Below are 20,452 nucleotides of genomic sequence, written 5' to 3' on the forward strand. Positions count from 1 at the left end.
GTATTCAACAAAGGTCTTAGCTGTCTCAATCAAGAAGTTTATGGAGAAACGTTTTAAGAATATAGCACTGCAGGATTCTGGGATGACCTTCCACTTTGGCCCCCCAGGTGCCCAAGTGTAATTGAATACCCAGGAAAGAGAAGTCCTGGATATGGTTGAAGACATTGAAAAGATCCACTCCCTTTTATCTTTTACTCCTTGCCTGTTCCGTCCCTCCGAGCTAAGCTTTGCGGGCTCTGAGGAGACCTCAGGAGTCACAGGGAGGAATGGAAGAGGGAGGAGTAAGGAGATGCCAGAAGCCCACATGTCTCAGAGAGTTATTGCTGACATGATTGATCGGGCAGGAGTGACTCATCAAGGGAGTTGGCGGGATCAAGGGAATCTGGCCTTGTCTATAGCAGATATATATTCTTCACTGTCTGGTCCCTCCCCAATACTGGATGTGTTGTTATAATTGCAAAAGACCCTGAAAGGCTTACTGGAATCATCCCTCTCTACTTACGAGTCTCTGAGAGCAGAAGCCCACATCCAAAAGGAGATCCTCTGCAAGCTAAGCTCAATTAACTCTTGTATACGTAGACTTGTTAGACCGGTGCCCTCTCAAATTCCTGCACCTGGTGAGGATGTGTCAGAGGTAACGGAGGATCCTGTCTGTGTATGTCTCAAAAAGATCACTGTTGGTGAAAAGAATGTATCATGGGTGGTTTGGGAACTGGTAGCTTTGCCATCAGAAGGCCAAGAAAGACACATGTAAAGGCGAAGGCTTGAGAAGTTTCCCTCAAGCAGCCAGGAATTCGTGCTCCACTAAGGAGTTGGATACATCCCCAAAAGCAGTGGAGAAGAAAGAAAGATGTGAAAGGGTAAAAGAAAGGGGAAAGGTTGCTAGGGAATGAACTAAGGTGCAGATAGAAAAGGCTCCTGTCGCAATGAAGTTGGGCCCCAAGGTCATGGGCAACAACTGTAAGGGAAAATCTAACAGTAATGGGACAAAGAAAGCAAAGAGAGTGGGAGGTTTGGTTGGTGGGACCCACAGAAATACTTCTTTGGGAAGGTTAGAGACCTCAAAACACATGAATTCTCTTGATATTTCCAGGGATAGTCAAGTTGATTGTGGTTCAGATCAGGTATTGTTACAGGTCCAAAAGCTGGTGCCCATGTGGTTCACTAGTCCCAAAGTGCCCCGGGATGGTATTGCTTGGGTATCTATTCTAAGGGAAGGAATCTGCAACTAGAAGTCTCTATCAGATGAACAAGTTTCTTACCTTCTGTGACTCATTATCTAGTAGCAACATATTCTGGTTGCATATTCCTTACTGACCCACTCTTTCTCCCCGCTCTGCAAACTGATTTCTAGGGACAGGGATTTCCCTTCCAGGACCCTAGTTCTGATGCACCAGGGTCAGTGTTCTTCATGGCTTTGCGCTTCTGGCATGGAAAGTTGAGAAAAAACAAACTGACGTCAGCATGCCGGGGTGGCGCCTATATAGGACCCACAACGTCATATCAGGCGAGCACAACGCCAACGACGGACACTGAGTCAACTGACGCCACCTAACAGCGCCCAGGGGTACTGCTCAAGAAAAATCTCGAGATCCAGACGATGCCTGGGGGAAATTCTAAGGCAAGGAATCTGCAACTCGAATATGTCTCTACCAGATAATGTGTTACCAAAGGTAAGTAACTTGTTCTTCAAGGTTAGGACACAGTACACAATATCCTAGTGGTTACATTGCCCGTTCGGACACAACTACTAACATCTAGACACATCATTGCATCACAGCTGTTCTTCTGACATAGTGTTGCTTTGATTATATAACCAATGCACCGTCCCATAAGGGCCAGTGGAGCCCTTCAGCCGCAAAGGTCCTAGGATAAATGTTGTGTTCAACATACAGCTCTGCTGGCGTTAATCTAGCAGCTTCCTGAAAGGGTTGCCTTTCATACTACAGGCTGGTTCCTGATGCTGTTCTCCAGGTATGGGCTAAAACTAGCCTCTTGGATCAGGCAGAGGCAGATGGTACACCCACTATGCTCTCAATCATTTACTGAGGTTGGAGTGTTCATTCTTTTTACCGTGTTCATAATGGTGGTTACTTTGCTTTGTGTCGTTTGCCTAATAATCACAGCTCATTCTCTCAATTCAAGTCTATGGGGGTTATTACAACCCTGGCGGACGGTGTTAAAGTGGCGGTAAGACCGCCAACAGGCCGGCGGTAAACATTTTGCAATTACGACTGTGGCGGAAACCGACAACAAAGACAGCCACTTTAACCCTCAGACCGCCACGGCGGTACAGACCAACAGCTTGGCGGTCACCGCCAACAGACATGCGGGAGACAATGTACTGCCCACACTATTATGACAGGCCAATCCGCCACCTTTTCCGGGGCGGATACAATGCAGATAAAAACACGGCGGAAACAGGCATTTCGAATGAAAAACTCTCACCTCTACACACTCCACGAGGAAGGAGGACAGCATAGAGCCGGAACTTCATATTCTTCCCGCGCTAGTCTTCCTGCTCTTCTATGAGGATCACCAACGCCGGCGGCGTAGAGCACGGTGAGTACTGCACCTACGACATAGGGGAGGGGGGATGCAAAAAACAGGGACACACACACTCAACACCCCAACCCCCACCGACCCTCACCCACTACAACACACACACCAATGCTTATCTATACATTACAGTAACACCACCCAACCCCCCCGGAAGAATGCAAAGACAAAAGGAAATTAGTGTAACTATTGTAATATATCAAAAATCAGTAAGCACAAATATACATATATATATACACCATAAACAAAATATCCACCTCGATTATTAGTGCAGGTTTTGCATCATTCATAGTCCGTGGACCACTGGGCCCAAAATGCATGGGCGAGGCCACACAAGATACCCGAACATGACGGAGAGAACACCGCTGGGGCATCAGATAGAAATACAACAGGCACCTCAGGGGGAATGGAAGGGGGGCACCTCAGCCGGATGAGTGCACGACGCCAGATCCACGAGGGGGCTCCATGCCCATTGATGTATCCTGGGGAGTGCAAAGCCACAGTCTCTCAAGTCTCTACAGTGGTTGGTTTGCCCACTGTACCATCCTGGGTAGTGCAAAGCCACAGTCTCTCAAGTCTCTACAGTGGTTGGTTTGCCCACTGTACCATCCTGGGGAGTGCAAAGCCACAGTCTCTCAAGTCTCTACAGTGGGTGGTTTGCACACTGTACCATCCTGGGGAGTGCAAAGCCACAGTCTCTCAAGTTTCTACAGTGGTTGATTTGCCCACTGTACCATCCTGGGGAGTGCAAAGCCACAGTCTCTCAAGTCTCTACAGTGGGTGGTTTGCCCACTGTACCATCCTGGGGAGTGCAAAGCCACAGTCTCTCAAGTCGATGCATGTCTCCACTGGTTCTGGAGGGGGACTGGTGCCCAGAGTGCTTCATCCTGCCAAGGAAAGAGGGAGTGGATGCATGTCTCCACTGGTTCTGGAGGGGGACTGGTGCCCAGAGTGCAGCACTCACCCCGTGACGGTCCCAGTTGCGTAACTGCCCCTGCCGCAAATGGGCTAGCGGTGTTTTCCATTGCTGTCTTTGCCCTGTTCAGCAGTGCTTCGCCTGTTCAGCGGTGCTTGAGTTGCCAGTTTCTGACCTGTTCAGCGGTGCTTGCCCTGTTCAGCGGTGCTTGCCATGGCGGTCTTTGCCCTGTTCAGTGGTCTTTGCCCTGTTCAGCGGTCCTTGGCCTGTTCAGTGGTGCTTGAGTTGGCAGTTTCTGACCTGTTCAGCGGTGCTTGCCATGGCGGTCTTTGCCCTGTTCAGCGGTCTTTGCCCTGTTCAGCGGTGCTTGAGTTGGCAGTTTCTGACCTGTTTTGCGGTGCTTGCCCTGTTCAGCGGTGCTTGCCATGGCCGTCTTTGCACTGTTCAACGGTCCTTGGCCTGTTCAGCGGTGCTTGAGTTGGCAGTTTCTGACCTGTTCAGCGGTGCTTGCAATGGCGGTCTTTGCCCTGTTCAGAGGTCTTTGCCCTGTTCAGCAGTCCTTGGCCTGTTCAGCTGTGCTTGCCCTGTTCAGCGGTGCTTGCCATGGCGGTCCGTCATTGCCCAGCTGGGCTGTGGCTGGCGGTACTTCATGGGTCAGCTGGGCTGTGGCTTGCGGGGCCCTCCTGGGCAGTGACGATCGGGCTGGCGGTGGCCTCTTCCTGGGTAGTAACGATGGGGCTGGCGGTGGCCTCTTCCTGGGCAGTGAGGATGGGGCTGGCGGTGGCCTCTTCATGGGCAGTGACGATGGGGCTGGCGGTGGCCTCTTCCGGGGCAGTGACAATGGGGTTGGCGGTGGCCTCCTGGCCAGTGGGGATGATGGCGGTCTTCTCCGCCGTGCTGCTCCTCCCAGACTTTGCAGGTTTCTTCTGCCCCTTCCCCACCTTGGGAGGAGTCACAGCTGAGTCCACACTCCCGCCGGGACCTCTGTGAGCGGCTTGGCTGGCTGGAGTCTTCCCCCTCTCCCGCCGGGCACTGTCCAACTTCTGGTGCTTCACAGGGGGGGGGGACTGGCTGTGCTGTGGCTCCGTGCCACACTGGCTGCCCTGGTGGCCGTGCACTCCACATACCTGTAACAACAGGCACCACTGGTCCCGGTGATTTTTTGGCTGAGGTGCTAGTACGGGACCTATGAGTTGGAGGGGAGGGTGGGAAATAGGTTAAGGGGGGACAGGAAAAGTGTTTTGGACACACTGGGACGGGTAGCTGGAGGGGGTTTGGTAGTGGAGGAAGAGGTTGTGGTTGTAGGAGGTGTACATTTTGTGGATTTGGGTGCAGGTGCATGTGCTGGAGGCTGTCGTGAGGTGGATGGCTGTTGGGTGGGTGTGTGCCTGCGTTTGTGTATCTTCGGAGGGGGCGTCACAGACACACTAGGAGAGGACAAAGGTGACGTGTAAATGGTAGTGGGGGTGGTGAGTGCACGTGAGTGGGATGTGGTGGTGGGTGTGCTGGTGTGGGACGTAGTGGCTGTAGTGGTAGTGCATGCAGGTGTGTGTGTAGACGAGACTGGGAGGGAGGAGGGGGACACAGTGGAGGCAGTGGATGTTGGTGTGTCTGTATGTGTGTGATGCACAGATGTTGCCGCCACCACAAGGGAGCTCCCATCGGAGGACGAATCCGTGTCGCTGGTTGCAGATCCTGTGACCGCCGTGGTGCTCCCCTCGCCCTCCGTCCCACTGGTGTATTCTGAGTCCGTAGTGTGGGCCTCCATGCCCATGTGGGATGCAGCTCCTTCGTGCTCTGGTGCCACTGTACCTCTGCCTGATGATGCTAATGCACACAAGAACAGGGAGACCGCAAAAAAAAGGGGGGGGAACAGAAGAAAGACAGGTTGAGTGCATGGCTTACCGCTACCGTTGGTGGACAATACAGACACAGCAGCCCCCTGAACTACGTCGCGCTGTTGGGCTCTACAGTGCAATTTCTGGGAAATGGCCTACAAGGCTATGGACGACATCTGCACACATAGATGACCCTGGGACATGAATAGCTGTACTTGGCACTCTACAGAGGTGGGGGGACACAGGGCCATGCCTTATGAATGGGTCTAGCCTACGGAACTCGCCCTGGCCTAGGGGAACCCACAGCCCTCCTCCCCCACCCAGACACCTTCACTGCACGCAAAGTCAGCTGAATGATAGTGTACTCACCCCCTTGTGTCTGCTGTGTTACCCTCAAGCGCCCATCCAACTCAGGGTAGGCCACCGCCAGGATCCGGAACATCAGGGGGGTCATGGTTCGACGGGCACCCCTCCCATGTTGGGAGGCCATCCCCAGCTGAGCCTCCGCCGTCTTCTTGCTCCAGCGGCGAATGTCCTCCCATCTCTTCCGGCAGTGGGTGCTCCGTCTGTGGTGGACCCCCAGAGTCCGGACGTCCTTGGCGATGGCACGCCAAATATCCTTCTTCTGGTGGGCGCTGACCTACATGAAATGTACAGGGGAAGAAGAGAAGTCATTAACAACTGCACCGTCAAAGTGAGTGGCCCCCATCCCTACCCTTGCCATATGGCACATGCATTCACCGTTTTTCATGCACTCAGAACTCTGCCCCCTTCCTTCTTACAACCAGCCCTCTCCACACAGGCATAGCCCATACAACATGCTCCCTGTGTACTTACCTGTTTGTCTGGAGGAGCGTAGAGTAGCGTGTACTGGGGGAGGACCCCGTCAACGAGCTTCTCCAACTCCTCTGCAGTGAAGGCAGGGGCCCTTTCTCCAGACGCACGAGCCATTGTCTCTTCCAGACCGAGGTTACAGCAGCACTTGCAGTGTAGGTCCTCTCCTGTCGAAGATCAGGTATCGAGTGATTAAACAGTTAGAAAATGGCAGTCACGTCCGCGGCGGTGCGTACCATCACCACCGGTGTACATCGTCATTGGCTCCTGGGACCCATAGGGTCTAATGTTAACCAATGCAGCATTGCGCCACGGACTTCGCCCGCCTACCGCGATGGTGAACAATGCCAGCGTTGTTACCTCACATCCAATTGTCCCGCTTTAGAGGTCAGGCAGCTGCCATTTCAGGGGCCCACATGGCCTAATTACCAACTGTGTCACACATACCTAGGCCTACTCTCAACCCACATACAGGCCACATTTTGTGTATGATTGGTGTTCTATGCATATTGTGGGTACATACCTCTGTGTTGTTTGACTCTGTGCTCGCTGTTGTCCTTCATAGGCACTGTCCACTGGGACATGTGAGGAGATGGCGGAATCCTCCGGTGTACCGACCGCTGGTGGACCTGTCGACAATGGAGGAAAGACATTTGATCATCACCTACAGGGTTGACCGTGCCACAATCCAGGAACTGTGTAGCCAGTTGGAGGTAGACCTGATGTCAGCAATCCACCATCCCACAGGAATCCCTCCTCAAGTGCAGGTGCTATCAGTGCTCCATTTCCTTGCAAGTGGGTCTTTTCAAACAACAGTGGCCCTAGCATCAGGGATGTCGCAGCCAATGTTTTCCAACGTGTTGTCCAGAGTGTTGTCTGCCCTTCTGAAACACATGCGGAGCTACATCGTTTTCCCTCAGGTGGTGGATTTGCCTACAGTGAAAGGTGACTTTGCTGCCCTTGGACATATCCCCAACATCATAGGTGCCATTGATGGGACCCATGTGGCTTTGGTCCCCCCCCACAGGAGTGAACAGAAACAGAAGATTTATCATTCGATGAATGTACAGATGGTATGTTTGGCAGACCAGTACATCTCCCATGTGAATGCCATGTTCCCTGGCTCAGTGCATGACGCCTACATCCTGCGGAATAGCAGCATCCCTTATGTGATGGGTCTACTACAGAGGCAACGGGTGTGGCTATTAGGGGACTCTGGTTACCCCAACCTGTCATGGCTACTGACCCCAGTGAGGAATCCCAGGACCAGGGCAGAGGAACGCTACAATGAGGCCCATGGGCGGACTAGGAGGGTGATCGAACGCACCTTCGGTCTCCTGAAGGCCAGGTTCCGGTGCCTCCATATGACAGGTGGATCCCTATTCTACTCACCAAAGAAGGTGTGTCAGATCATCTTGGCCTGCTGTATGCTTCATAATTTGGCTTTGCGGTGACAGGTGCCTTTTCTGCAGGAGGATGGTCCAGATGGCGGTGTTGTGGCAGCTGTGGAGCCTGTGGACAGTGATGAGGAGGAAGCAGAGGAAGAAGACATTGACAACAGGGACTCAGTCATCCAGCAATATTTCCAGTGAAACACAGGTGAGAATACATTCCTGCCTACTACAAGTACTTTTACACTTCTACCTCTATCCTGTATGTCGATTTCACCCAGTGTATGGTCACTGAGTTGTCACTTTCCCTTGCGGTTTCACAGGTGTGGGTCCCAACGTGTGTCATCTGCTTAGATTCCTCATGGACTAGAGCTGTGTGACATATGTATGTTGACATTACTCATTTCTGGAAATTTTGTCAATGTAATTGCAAATACACTATTTCAAAATCACAGACAGACTCCAGATCTTGGTGCTTTAGGTGTGTTTATTTAAATGCAAAATATTGGAGGGGGAAGTTAAATGGTGAGGGGTGATGGCGGAGGAGTGTCTATGGCAGAGTCCAGTCTATTAGTCTCACAGGTGCATTGCCCATATGGGCATAGGAAGTGGAGCTGGGGCAGTTCCAATATGGACAGGGTGACAAAGTGGGACAGTGGGTTGACAATCAGGGTGGTCTCATTTCTTGGCGGGGGTCTTGGCATTGTGCTCTGTCTTGTTCCTGGATCTCAGGGACCGCTTGCGTGGTGGTTCTCCATCTGCAGGGGGTGGGGTGCTGGTGTGGTGGTCCTTTGGTGGTGCCTCCTGTCCACTAGCGCCGGCGGAGGTGGTGGGCAGTTCATCGTCCATGCTAGTGTCAGGGGCCCCTTGGAGTGCCACAGTGTCCATCCTGGTGTTTAGTATTTCCTTCAGCACCCCTACGATGGTGCCCAGGGCAGAGCTGATGGTTCTGAGTTCCTCCCTGAAGCCCAGATACTGTTCCTCCTGCATGCGCTGGGTCTCCTGAAACTTGGCCAGGACCGTTGCCATCGTTTCCTGGGAGTGGTGGTATGCTCTCATGATGGAGGAGAGGGCCTCGTGGAGAGTGGGTTCCCTAGGCCTGTCCGCCCCATGTCGCACAGCAGCCCTCCCAGTTCCCCTGTGTTCCTGGGCCTCCATCCCCTGGACCGTGTGCCCACTGCCCCCAGGTCCCTGTTGTTGTTGAGGTGGTGGGTTATCCTGGGTTCCCTGTAGTGGTGGACACACAGCTGATTGACGTGTCCTGGGTACGGAGGTATGGGCCCGCTGGGTGGGTGCTGTGCGGGTGTTACCAGAGGGTGGAAGGTCTGTGGTGGCCTGTGCCTGTGCGAGGGGAACCGACTGTCCCGAGGCCCACGATGGTCCGGGTTGGTCATCAGGATCCAGTTGGACAGAGCTGCTGTCACCACTGTGTGCCTCTTCTGAGGGCTCCTGTCTGGTGACTTTGGGTAGTGGTCCTGCAGGGGTGTAAAAGCTCAATTATTGCATCTGTGTGTGTCATGGTGGGCAATGGGTGGGTGACCGGTGTACCCCAGTGCTTGTATTCCTATGTGGGGACTTGTGTGATTGTGGGTTAGGGGGTTGTATGAGTATGTGCAGTGGGCATGCTTTAGTGATGGGTGTCCATGCGTTGGGGTTGCATGTAGGGCTTGGTGTTGGGATGGGTGGTTTGTGATAGTTGGGTATATGTGAGTTGGTGGAGTGCTGAGGGTGAGGGTATGGGTAGGAGTGTGTGATGGCATGCAGGAAGGGTGGGGGATATATTAGTAAAGGTTTGACTTACCAGAGTCCATTCCTCCACCGACTCCTGCGAGGCCCTCAGGATGCAGAATCACCAAGACCTGCTCCTCCCATGTTGTTAGTTGTGGGTGAGGAGGTGGGGGTCCGCCGCCAGTCCGCTGTACCGCGATGTGGTGTCTTGAGACCACAGAACGCACCTTCCCCCGTAGGTCGTTCCACCTCTTCCTGATGTCGTCCCGATTTCTTGGGTGTTGTCCCACTGCGTTGACCCTGTCGACTATTCTTCTCCATAGCTCCATCTTCCTTGCAATTGAGGTGTGCTGCACCTGTGCTCCAAATAGCTGTGGCTCTTCCCGGACGATTTCCTCCACCATGACCCTGAGCTCCTCCTCCGAGAACCTGGGGTGTCTTTGCCGTGCCATGGGGTGGTGTAGGTGATGTGTGGGGTGGTGTGTATGGTGATAGTTGTGGTGATATGTAGTGGTGTGTGGTGTTTTGTGCGCGGACGTTGTGTGGGTGATGGTGTTGAGTGCCTGTGGCTGCTAGTATGTGGATGGTGGTGTCTCTCTCTGGCCTTCTCTCTGTAATAGTGGTCGTAGGGGTTTGTGGGTGATGTGGGTGTGTGTCTTATATTGTAATGGGTGTGTGGGAGTGGTGTGTGTATGTATCTCAGGTGTGTGTATTTCGAATTGTCCAATGTGGCGGTGTTTTGTATGTGTGTGTGTATTTTGAGCGCAGCGGTTTGTACCGCCAATGGAATACCGCGGTTGAAAGACCGGCGCGTGGATTCGTGTGTCGTGATAGTGTGGGCGTATTTCTGTTGGCGTGACGGTGGAGGTTTTGTTTTCGCCAGTTTAGCACTGACCTTTGGTGTGGCGGACTTGTGTGGGTGTCTGAATTTTGTCGGATTTCGAGATGTGGGTCATAATAGCTGTGGCGGAATTCCGCAGCCGCAGCGGTATGTTGGCGGTCTTCTGCACGGCGGTAAGCGGCTTTTACCGCCAGTGTTGTAATGACCACCTATGATTTTTTCAATAAATGTATTGGCAACCTATTTTATATCTCTCTTGTCTTTTTTCTGGTCATGCATGAGTAATACAACTAAAGCGTAAAATCTGTTTCCACGACTTGGTTGCCACAATCACCTTCCACCCCGGTAATGTTAGGGATGTAAGTGAAGCCCTGTAATCTAGCCAGGAATTTGGCCGACAGCTCGTGATGGTGTGGCTGGACTCGCCCCCACATTCTGAAGTTGTGTCGTCCTAATATATAGTCCTATTATTTCAATTGGAACCGTATAACAGATGTACAATCATTTTTGGTTCTCATGCTGACCTTTTTATTATATTTATAATTATTTAATGCCATGGTTTTAGTTCATAGTTAACATTTGTATACGCATCTTACCCTGTATCAATCAAAATATGTGCTAGCGGTCTCTGAAACTGCAACAGATTTTATGTTAAAGTTGCATGCTACCTAGTTCTACAGAAAAAAGAGGGGACTATGATTGTTCGGAAGGCTATCTTTGTGGTCGCCTGACACCTAGGGACATTGTTGCATATTATTTATGTTAATTAATGTTCTTATAATAATTTCATGATTCCACACCATCAGTGTAGCTATATTGTGATAAGGTTGTACTTCTTTGTGCACACACAACCTACTATGAAATGTCAAATGTATGGGACATTTTTAGTTTCAAATATTTAAGACAGGGACCCAAATAAATCAGTCTTAGATAGTTTCTCTAATAGTTCTAAACCTATAGTAATGTCTGGAACGTGCAATTTTGTCTCTACTAGCATTCTCCAATTCAACTTGTGTTTTAGCTTTTAAAAAAGAACTATGCCTCCCACAGCAATTATCAATTTGTGCAACTCCCTCCAGTAAAAGCACCTCTGGCAGCCTTCATCCTCAGAAGCCAGCATGTTGTGTCAAATGTGGAGTGGATTGTAATTGTAGTGGACACTGTACTGCACCTCCTCTGGCAAGTTAGAGCAAGAGTGGAAATCACCACCACTCCAACCCTCAAAACTCAATTTCCATCCTGCCGGGGTGTGTCCGCTTCTACCCAATCTTCCCACCTCAGCCCACCTTTCCCTCAACTGCGGCCTAAAGAATTATGCACAGACCTATTAGACAGTCCTTTGTGTCCCTCTTGCTACTGTCATGCTGCTTCATCCTCCGCTTTGTTCCTTTTATTCTAATAAAGCTTGGAATTTCGCATAGCTAGATACTAAGTTAGATTAAAAGGGAATGCACTTCTAAAATAACCAATGTATAGGCTTTGCCAATGTTTTTTTACGTTTGGCTCTACTGTATGCAATATTAGTGAAGATGTGGAAGACCCTCTGGTTTCCTTGTCGCTTATCTTCATTTTCCTTTTCCATTCTAGTGCTGGCACATTACCTGTAACCTTCCGCTGTCTGGAGGAAAACCTGAAAATTGATAAGCGAGTGACTCGCTTTGTGCTGCCCATCGGTGCCACAATCAACATGGATGGCACAGCATTGTATGAAGCAGTGGCTGCAATATTTATAGCACAGATGAATGATGTTTCATTGGATGGAGGACAGATCGCCACAGTCAGGTATTTACCTGATCCTTTATGTTTGGCTAAGCTTCATTAACATTTTGTTGCCTTTCAACTAGTCTTTGTACTCTAAGGATATGATCATACCTTCTAAAAACATGTCTCTCAGCGTTTAGCACCCACCTTCCAGCCAGTTGCTGTATGAGGATCTATCCAGACCAACCATAAATTTGCAATTTCCCTAGGGAGGTATAAACCGGGAAGGGTAAGTAGTGAGACCACATCTAACGTAAGATGTCACTTGAACTGGAAAATGTTTCCCAGAAACTGGACAATTTAAAATCTTTGGTAATGGTTATTTTGGGTAAACTTTCTGGACTATCTGAGCTGAAGGTACTGTGTAATTGTAAATCGCCCAGTATGAATGATCACATTCCTGAGCTGACTGGAGGGGCTAACTTGCTAGTAACTTTAGACACTGGGGATAATTCAATTTCTCACCCCAAATGTCCAAAGTTGGGGGTCAAGTCCACGAGCATGGCAACAAATAAAAAGGGGAGTTGTCTATCTCTACCTGTCAACCACCCCACCGATACCGGCCGTATGCTTAATCCTGCCTTAAAAAATTATGACCAACGTCTTCCCTGTATAAATCCCTTGCCCAAGGAAGCTATGGACGGGAAGGGTGCACAGGCGCCCGCAAGTCCACCCAGAGTCTCACGCCGAGGCCAATTCAAATTAAGTCAGGCGACAGATCCAAAGGGGAGACATGATCAGAGTAGAAATGATGCACACATCTATATGACAGGGGTCCCTAGGCTATCAGCTGGGCAGAGAGAGTCTCACGACTCTCTCATTAATAAAGTTGTCTATTGGTTTCGCACACAGAGGAAATGTCTGTCTGTTATCCGTTCTGATATTCGGGAGGCACGTAGACATGTTCAACCAGACTCAGACCTTGATTACATTTCAATCCTTTTTTTTGACACCTTTATGGTCGATAACCTTATGGCTTTTAACCTACGGACTTGTTCTCTGAAATCTGGCAGAGACATCCGAATTGGCCTCTGCATGTATTCTCCGGGGGGGGGGGTGACACGAGGGATTGATAGACCATCTAATGTTCTTGTGGGAAGGGTCCAGGGTCCACTCAATAGTAATCGACCAGCTTTGACCAAGATCCGCTCCCCCCGGTTATCTGATTTAGACTGACTAAATGATGTTCCTCCCTCAGTGTTCCCCATTACAGTTGCTGCGACTCACGGAGACAAACGACCAAGGGCTCTGAATCCCACCGTACCCCCGAGAGTTAGGCCCACATCTGTGCCCTCTGTACTTAACATTGTGGGGGTCATTCTGACCCTGGCGGTCATGGACCGCCAGGGCCAACGACCGCGGGAGCACCGCCAACAGGCTGGCGGTGCTCCCATGGGCATTCTGACCGCGGCGGTACAGCTGCGGTCAGAAAGGGAAAACCGGCAGTGTCCCGCCGGTTTTCTGCTGCCCTGGGGAATCCTCCATCGGATTCCGACCCCCTTACCGCCAGCCTGGTTCTGGCGGTTTTGACTGCCAGAACCTGGCTAGTGGTAACAGGTGTCGTGGGGCCCCTGGGGGCCCCTGCAGTGCCCATGCCAATGGCATGGGCACTGCAGGGGCCCCCTAACAGGGCCCCACTAAGATTTTCAGTGTCTGCATAGCAGACACTGAAAATCGCGACGGGTGCAACTGCACCCGTCGCACCCTTCCCACTCCGCCGGCTCCATTCGGAGCCGACTTCCTCGTGGGAAGGGGTTTCCCGCTGGGCGGGCGGGCGGCCTTCTGGCGGTCGCCCGCCCGCCCAGCGGGAAACTCAGAATAACCGCGGCGGTCTTCTGACCGCGCAGCGGTATTCTGGCGGTTCCCGTTTGGCTGGTGGCGCCCGCCGCCAGCCAAACTCAGAATGACCCCCTATGTCTTGGAATGTGGCTGGAATAAAGAAAAAGATGGGAGATCCTGGATGGGTCAACCTTATCTCTAAGCAAGATTTATGCCTCTTTCAGGAAACCTGGGCGGAAGAGATAATATATGTTGAGGGGTTCATAACTTATTTTGTCGCAGCTCAGCCTGCCTCTGGAGGCTTTGGTAGGCCTATGGGTGGGCTCATGATTTTAGTGAATAAGAAACTGCAATGCGACCATTCTGCACTATCCCTTAATTCGTTAGATTTATTGGGTGTTAGACTCACATTTCAGCCTGGTTTTACAATGACCTTGATCAATGTGTACGCGAGGTCCATCCACCCCAGTATGGAATCAAGGGTACTCGCTCAGCTAGCTGAGCATATGGAACTTTTGCATCCTTCTAACCATCTGGTGATAGGGGGCGATATAAACTGTTCCTTTGTATCCAAGAACCTTGTAGGTAATTTAACAACTGAAGAAGATGAATCTTGGGGTATTCCCCAAGTGAAGGACGATTTTCTTAGCATTGGTTCTTGTGTTGCTACACAGATGGCCTCCCTTTGCCTACGCTATGGACTCAGGGAATGCAATTGTCGGACTAGATCTGATCCAAATCGTGCCCCCACTTTTAAGCGGGGATGTTCTTCCAGTACTATTGATTATTTTTTTGTCGACATCAGGCTTTGGTCAAACACTCTGGACATGAAGGTGGAACCCCGCCATGATAGCGATCACCACCCCCTATGTCTTACTTTATCCAACAAAGCATTTAGGAGAACACAACACCTAGAGACCACCGATGTTCCGATCCCTTCTCTGAACTCCAGGCAAACTTGTGTTAGTTGGCCAAAGGTTACATCCAACCCACTCTTGATCAAACAAATGTATTCTTCTTTTGTACAGCTGTTCTCCGGTCTTGAAAAGCAAGAGGTCGATAGTCTTCCAATCTTGAAAATCCATGCTGAATTGATAAACATTCTACAGATTTTTTTTTATAAAGAAACCACTGTTAAGCATACTTCTGATACTATCTGATCCAGAGAATGGTTCAGCAAAGATTGCGACCTTGCTAGGCTCAATCTTAAATTGGCCCTCCACAAGCACTCACAGGAGGAGATCAGGGCCGCTAGATTTAGCTATACTAAGGCCCTGGATCTAGCGAAGAAAAATTGGGAATTTGAGATCTGGCAGAAGCTGCTGGAGGCAGTCGAAAATCGAGACGAGGGCTCCTTTTGGAGGTTGTTGACCTACAGGCATAGAGAGGGTAATGCTACTCCAAATCTTCATATCCAGCCTGAAAGATGGGTGGCTCATTTTTCCGAGATTTATGTTTCATCCATGCATCAGGACCATGAGGACCATAGGGGTGTCGAACGCAGACCTTTCATCGAAGGCCCTACGGAGGACATTGTTTTTACAACTGCTGAAACTAGAGCAGCTATTAGTTCTCTAAAACCCGCTAAGGCTCCTGGTCCTGATAAGATACCGGGGGACCTGTTTAAGTCAGAACCCGTTATTTGGGCGTGGTATATTAATACTTTATCAAACGCCATCGCAGCAGGTGGCCCCATTCTGGACTCGTGGCTCGGGGCCGAAATGATCCCTATTTATAAAAAAGGAGATGTGGGACTGCCCGTCAATTACCGCCCAATTAGCCTCATTGATAATCTTCAAAATATTTTCTCTAAGCAAGTCCTAGACAGGCTAATGGACTGGGTCCAAGCCAATTAGGTCCTATCTCCCCTCCAGGCTGGCTTTCGTTCAAGAATTAGCACTATGGACCAAGTTTTTAGATTCTTCCTGTTACTCTGGAAATACGTCACTTTGGCCAAACAAAACTTGTATGTTGCTTTTGTTGACCTAAAGTCCGCTTTCAATCTTGTTCCAAGACAGAAATTGTGGGACGTCCTAAAGAAAATTGGCATCCCGATGAATTTGGTGTACCTAATTCAAAGATTGCACAAGAACACCTATGCTCGAGTAAGATGGGACAGTCAGAGGGAACTTACTGATCGCATTAATATCAGGCGGGGGTACGCCAGGGCTGTCTCCTGGCACCCACTCTTTTTTCGCTGTTCATTAATGAAGTGGTGCAAGTTGTAACAGATTGTCAAAATGATGCCCCTTCATTGAACAATTCAAAAGTTCCAATTCTTTTATTTGCTGATGACTCCCTCTTGATCTCTAAAACACCTAAGGGCCTTCAGGTCCTCCTGGATAGGTTCAGTGTGTTTTGTGCAGACCATGGATTGGAACTTAATTCTAGTAAAACAAAACTGATGATCTTCGGTCTTGGTTGCACAAAACGATGTAACATCTTATATAACGAGGTTCCCTTGAGCAAGGTATGCTCTATTGATTATTTAGGGGTGAGAATCAGCAACGATATGAACTGGCAGGCCTAGGTAGGAAAAAGCCTAGCTCTCTTAGCACACAGGTCAGGGGCAATATTGCGTTTCCAAATGTCTAATACTATGAAAGTTGTTTCCCCAGCTATTAAAATTTATCTAGCCAAGGCTCAGAGTGCCACGGTCTATGGCGCTGAGGTCTGGGGTTGTTCCAAAACTAGCAAGTTATCTGTGGGGGAAAATAATTTTGTAAGATCGCTCTTGGCATGTCCTCGTAGCACGCCCTTGGTTCCAGTGTTTTTGGACCTAGGGTTCCACCACATTTCTGATGTAATAGCTTTAAGTCCTTTAACCTTTTGGGTTCGCATCCGGACTACCCCTGAATTAGACATATACAAGGAGTCTTTGCAAGACTTATTGGATAGACCAAACGTACTTTCTATCCCTTGGTTCAAGTATATTTCGGAATGGTTCCATACCTTGGGACTCAGTGATTTCTGGAGCCAGCCTAATAATCTAAGGAGGGTTCACAAGGACCACTTAAAATCAGTTTATTGGTCCCATGTTAGGGAAAAATATATTTTATGTACTTCACATGGTAGGCTGACGTCTCAATTTCTCGATTACAAGTGGTTTCCCCACTTTGAACCCTTCTTGGATTTAATTACTGATCAACTAAGTAAAAGTTTGTATGTTCGGTTCAGGTATGGATGCCTCCCTCTGAAGTCCTTCTCCAGTTCATGGTGCTCCACCCCGCTATCTGATCAATGCCCAAGCTGTAACGGTTCTGTGGAAACTGTAGTGCACTTTATGTTTATTTGTCCTGCCTGTGGCACTGCCTGGCGGAAATGGCTCTGTCCGGCTTGCAGGAATATGGGGTTGAGAATGTGAAAAGATGCCCTAAGGTTGATGTTGAGAGATTGCTCCTCTTTCCTAACTTGTGCGGTCAGCAAGTTCCTTGCGTCCGCCTGGCACATACGTACATATTTTTTAAAAGATCACAGTGATTTGTTATTAATTGAACCCTGATTCTAATTTATTTAATTCAATACTTTTACTCATTGACATTTTTATAAAATTATTGATGAGGAAGTTAAAGGCAGCCAATAATAAGGAATTCTGACGTTTCCCCCTCATATATAGGATGGGAGACACATGGGAAGATTTATATCTACCTTTTCTCTTTTGTACACTCGCAGATCTCTCATTTTATTTTTATCTCATCCTCATAATTTACTTTTTAATCTTGTTATTATATATTTATTATGTATAGATCATGGTTTTATTGTTGTCAGTTATTGCTTTAATGGTTTAATTAGACCGAATAAAGCTTGTGTGACTTGACTTGACTTGAGACCACATCTAACCTCCACCTGATCACAAACCCTCCAGTGTCAGCTCTTGTTACTGGTTAGTTATGCCGAGTTTTTGTCTGTTCTGAATGAGGTCGCCAGGGAATTTTCACAGGGGGGTCCCGCTGCCATTGTGTGGTCTATCATACACCATTTCTTATCGTTCTCTTGTTGCGTCCAGTGTATGAGATATTGAACAGCATAGTAATAAGTTAGGTTGGGGACACCCAGGTCCCCCAGGCATAGGTGCAAGAAACCCTGCTTCCTGTCAGACCTGCCCTGCATAAAATTGGTGCAAGTTGATTGAAGGTTGGATATAAAGTCACCTGTTATTGAAGAACTATGGTCTGGAACTTATACAATATCTTAAGATGTGCAGATTTCATTAAATGCTGCTATTCTACCTAGGAGAGAGAGTTTTATATTTCCAACTATTAAGCTCACTTCTGATGCCTCATTTCAGGCTTAGAAAGTTAATGTCTCAGGTTTTAGCTTACCTGGAAGCAAACGCGAGTCCCAGGCAATCTCTGGGTGAACAGGCCCATCGTAGTGGGGTTTGTTATTGTACCTGGCCCACAACTGCCCAGGGGGCAGACACAATCAAGCTTTGGATTTAGTGGCATTGATCCTAAACCCCGAAACTCTCTTGTAAAAGTGGAGCTCCCTGAGCACTTGGGGGAGGGAGGCAGTGGGGTCTCTCAGGGTCAGGGGAACATCTTCGGCAAACATGGTCAATTTAAGCTTTTATTGGCTGAATCGCATACCTCGCCCGATGTCAGCCTCAGTTGGAGAATAAACCATGAATCCGAATTTTGGCCCAGGGGGCTTATTATATAACACATGCAGATAAAAAGTTCTGAGGAGGGAATTCCAAGTAGGACCCTCAGTTACAGATCAGGTCAATATAGGCTCTTCTGTCTATAGAAGCAATAGCCCTCACACACTCAGTAGGGTGTCATGCTTCATCCTTGGGCTTGCTCCTCATCGGTCCAGCGCTGCAATACCCAACGGGCTCCACAAAGGGACTCTTGCCGGAGATCGTCTGTATGCTGCCGTGAAGTCAAGTGCAAGGGTGTATTAGCCCTACAGGAAAAATCAGGAACTGGAAAAAAAGATTAAAATTGACTATAGACCTCAATACCCTATGTATTTATTAACCTGTGGAGGCTATGTCAAGGTTAAAAGCAGAGTTTGGAGTGCCTCCAGAAGCAATGTTTTGCACTCGCCATGAAGTGATGTAGGGACAGAAAAAATAGATCTCTCTCTATAGATAGGTTAACATGTTTCACGCCTTAATATGTCTCTTCAGATCAGGTGACGTTTCATCATGACCACAAAAAAACTACATCCTAGTCCTCACTATGGAGACCCAAAATGTGTCTATAAGGTGAAAAGAATGAAAAATTGAAAAACGTACATATAAACCTAACGACCCTAATTCAGGGTAGACCCTCCTACATTGAAGAAAGCTTCCCTTCGGGGAATGCGCACCATTGGACTGCTGTAGAATTTATATTGTTAACGTTAACGACTCAGAACCTACCCGACGGCCACGTAGAAATTCTACAGCAGTCCAGTGTCTCATCTAGTGTAATATAACGCCCTCCGAAAAAACTCCAAATCAGGCCCAGCAGCTGGCCTTTTACTGCCTCAAAGAAGACTTTGAAGGACAATGACCTCTGGTCAAAATTGATGCACCTTATCTGTGGACCGGGGAATAATTGCAAGGACACCCCCGTCATCCATGCAGCATGCAGGGCATCTTTCAGCATCCTGCATGAGGACCACCCTATGGAAGTGTATCGCGATATTGGTGTAAAGTGTGGAATTTAAGTATGAAACTTGACTTGAGACTACTTTGGTGACCAGGTAACTGTCCAAATATTCCTTAGTGGCCCCCCTGACCTTCTCCCCACTGGATTTGGTTGCCCCACTCAGGCTGAAGTAGCCAAAAACAACACGGTTGCCAATGCTAGTTTGTGCTTTGGACTAAAGAGATGAGAGTTACATATTACTGAAAACTCTAAACTCAGCTACCCTCAGTGGGATTTTACTTGTCTTGGTGTCTAAAAATTCATAAAACTATAATCTATTTTTATTAATTGGTGTCAGATTTATTTTGTGTTGTGTGACTTTATTTCGTTATTTGGTGCTTATAAATGCTTTACTCAAGTTCCTTTGTTTAAGCCTTGCTGCTCAAAGCCACAGCTACTCAGGATTGAGAAAAATGTTTTACAAATAATCCTGACTGCACCCAAGACGGTTTTGCTACAGTATTACATTTAAGGTTGCACAACCATGCTATATTAAACACCACAGTCCTCACAACTGTTATTTCCTATTTCCTATTCCTCCTTGTTCAAAATGTATTTCCATATCAACCAAAAGATCTAGCAACCTGTAGGTGTATTAGAAATACAGTACGCCTTGGGGACAAACATTAATGACCTTGACCATATAATAGGATTGGTAATCAAAAATGATAAGTGCCATCACATTATACAGATAAAACAGCTATGTATCTCAAAAGTTAATATGTTAATTTTTTGTACAGTTAAGCCTGTAAATACAGTGACAAGGAACTAATTTACAGCATGATCCAACCTCAGTCATACAAAAAAGAACGCAGATGATTCCATCATAGAAAGAGAGACAAGAATCATGGAAAGCACTCTGCCAGATATCAACTGGAACACACTTCAAGATGGTGGCACCAGAGAAATCATTGTTCATACAACAATAATTGATCACAATACTTATGTAGACTCATCAAGTATTTTTCCTAATTTAATTTCTTTGATTGTGTTCCTCTTCAGTGTGGCCGCTGCACTTCTCTCTACTTTTCAATGACCTCTCCGTATTCACTTAACCTCTAACCAGTACAAACACATCCTTAAAAATTGGACTTCCTACTTCTCTTATACTGACAGACATGGACCACACTGCATGACTAACTTAGCAGCTGAATTTCTTACTGGGC

At 48.5% G+C, this 20,452-nt stretch overlaps 1 protein-coding gene across 2 annotated transcripts in view; it reads left to right on the forward strand.

Moving 5' to 3' along the window:
* LOC138246326 (excitatory amino acid transporter 2-like) overlaps positions 1-20,452 on the forward strand; it is a 1,049,947-nt gene that overhangs the window by 765,390 nt on the left and 264,105 nt on the right. For both annotated transcript variants that reach the window (XM_069200834.1, XM_069200835.1), the window contains exon 8: positions 11,695-11,889. In XM_069200834.1, coding sequence (XP_069056935.1) covers positions 11,695-11,889 — 195 coding nt within the window. The remainder of the gene's footprint in view (positions 1-11,694; positions 11,890-20,452) is intronic.

The sequence above is a fragment of the Pleurodeles waltl genome, chromosome 7 (genome assembly GCF_031143425.1).
Source record: "Pleurodeles waltl isolate 20211129_DDA chromosome 7, aPleWal1.hap1.20221129, whole genome shotgun sequence".
Classification (NCBI taxonomy): Eukaryota; Metazoa; Chordata; class Amphibia; order Caudata; family Salamandridae; genus Pleurodeles; species Pleurodeles waltl.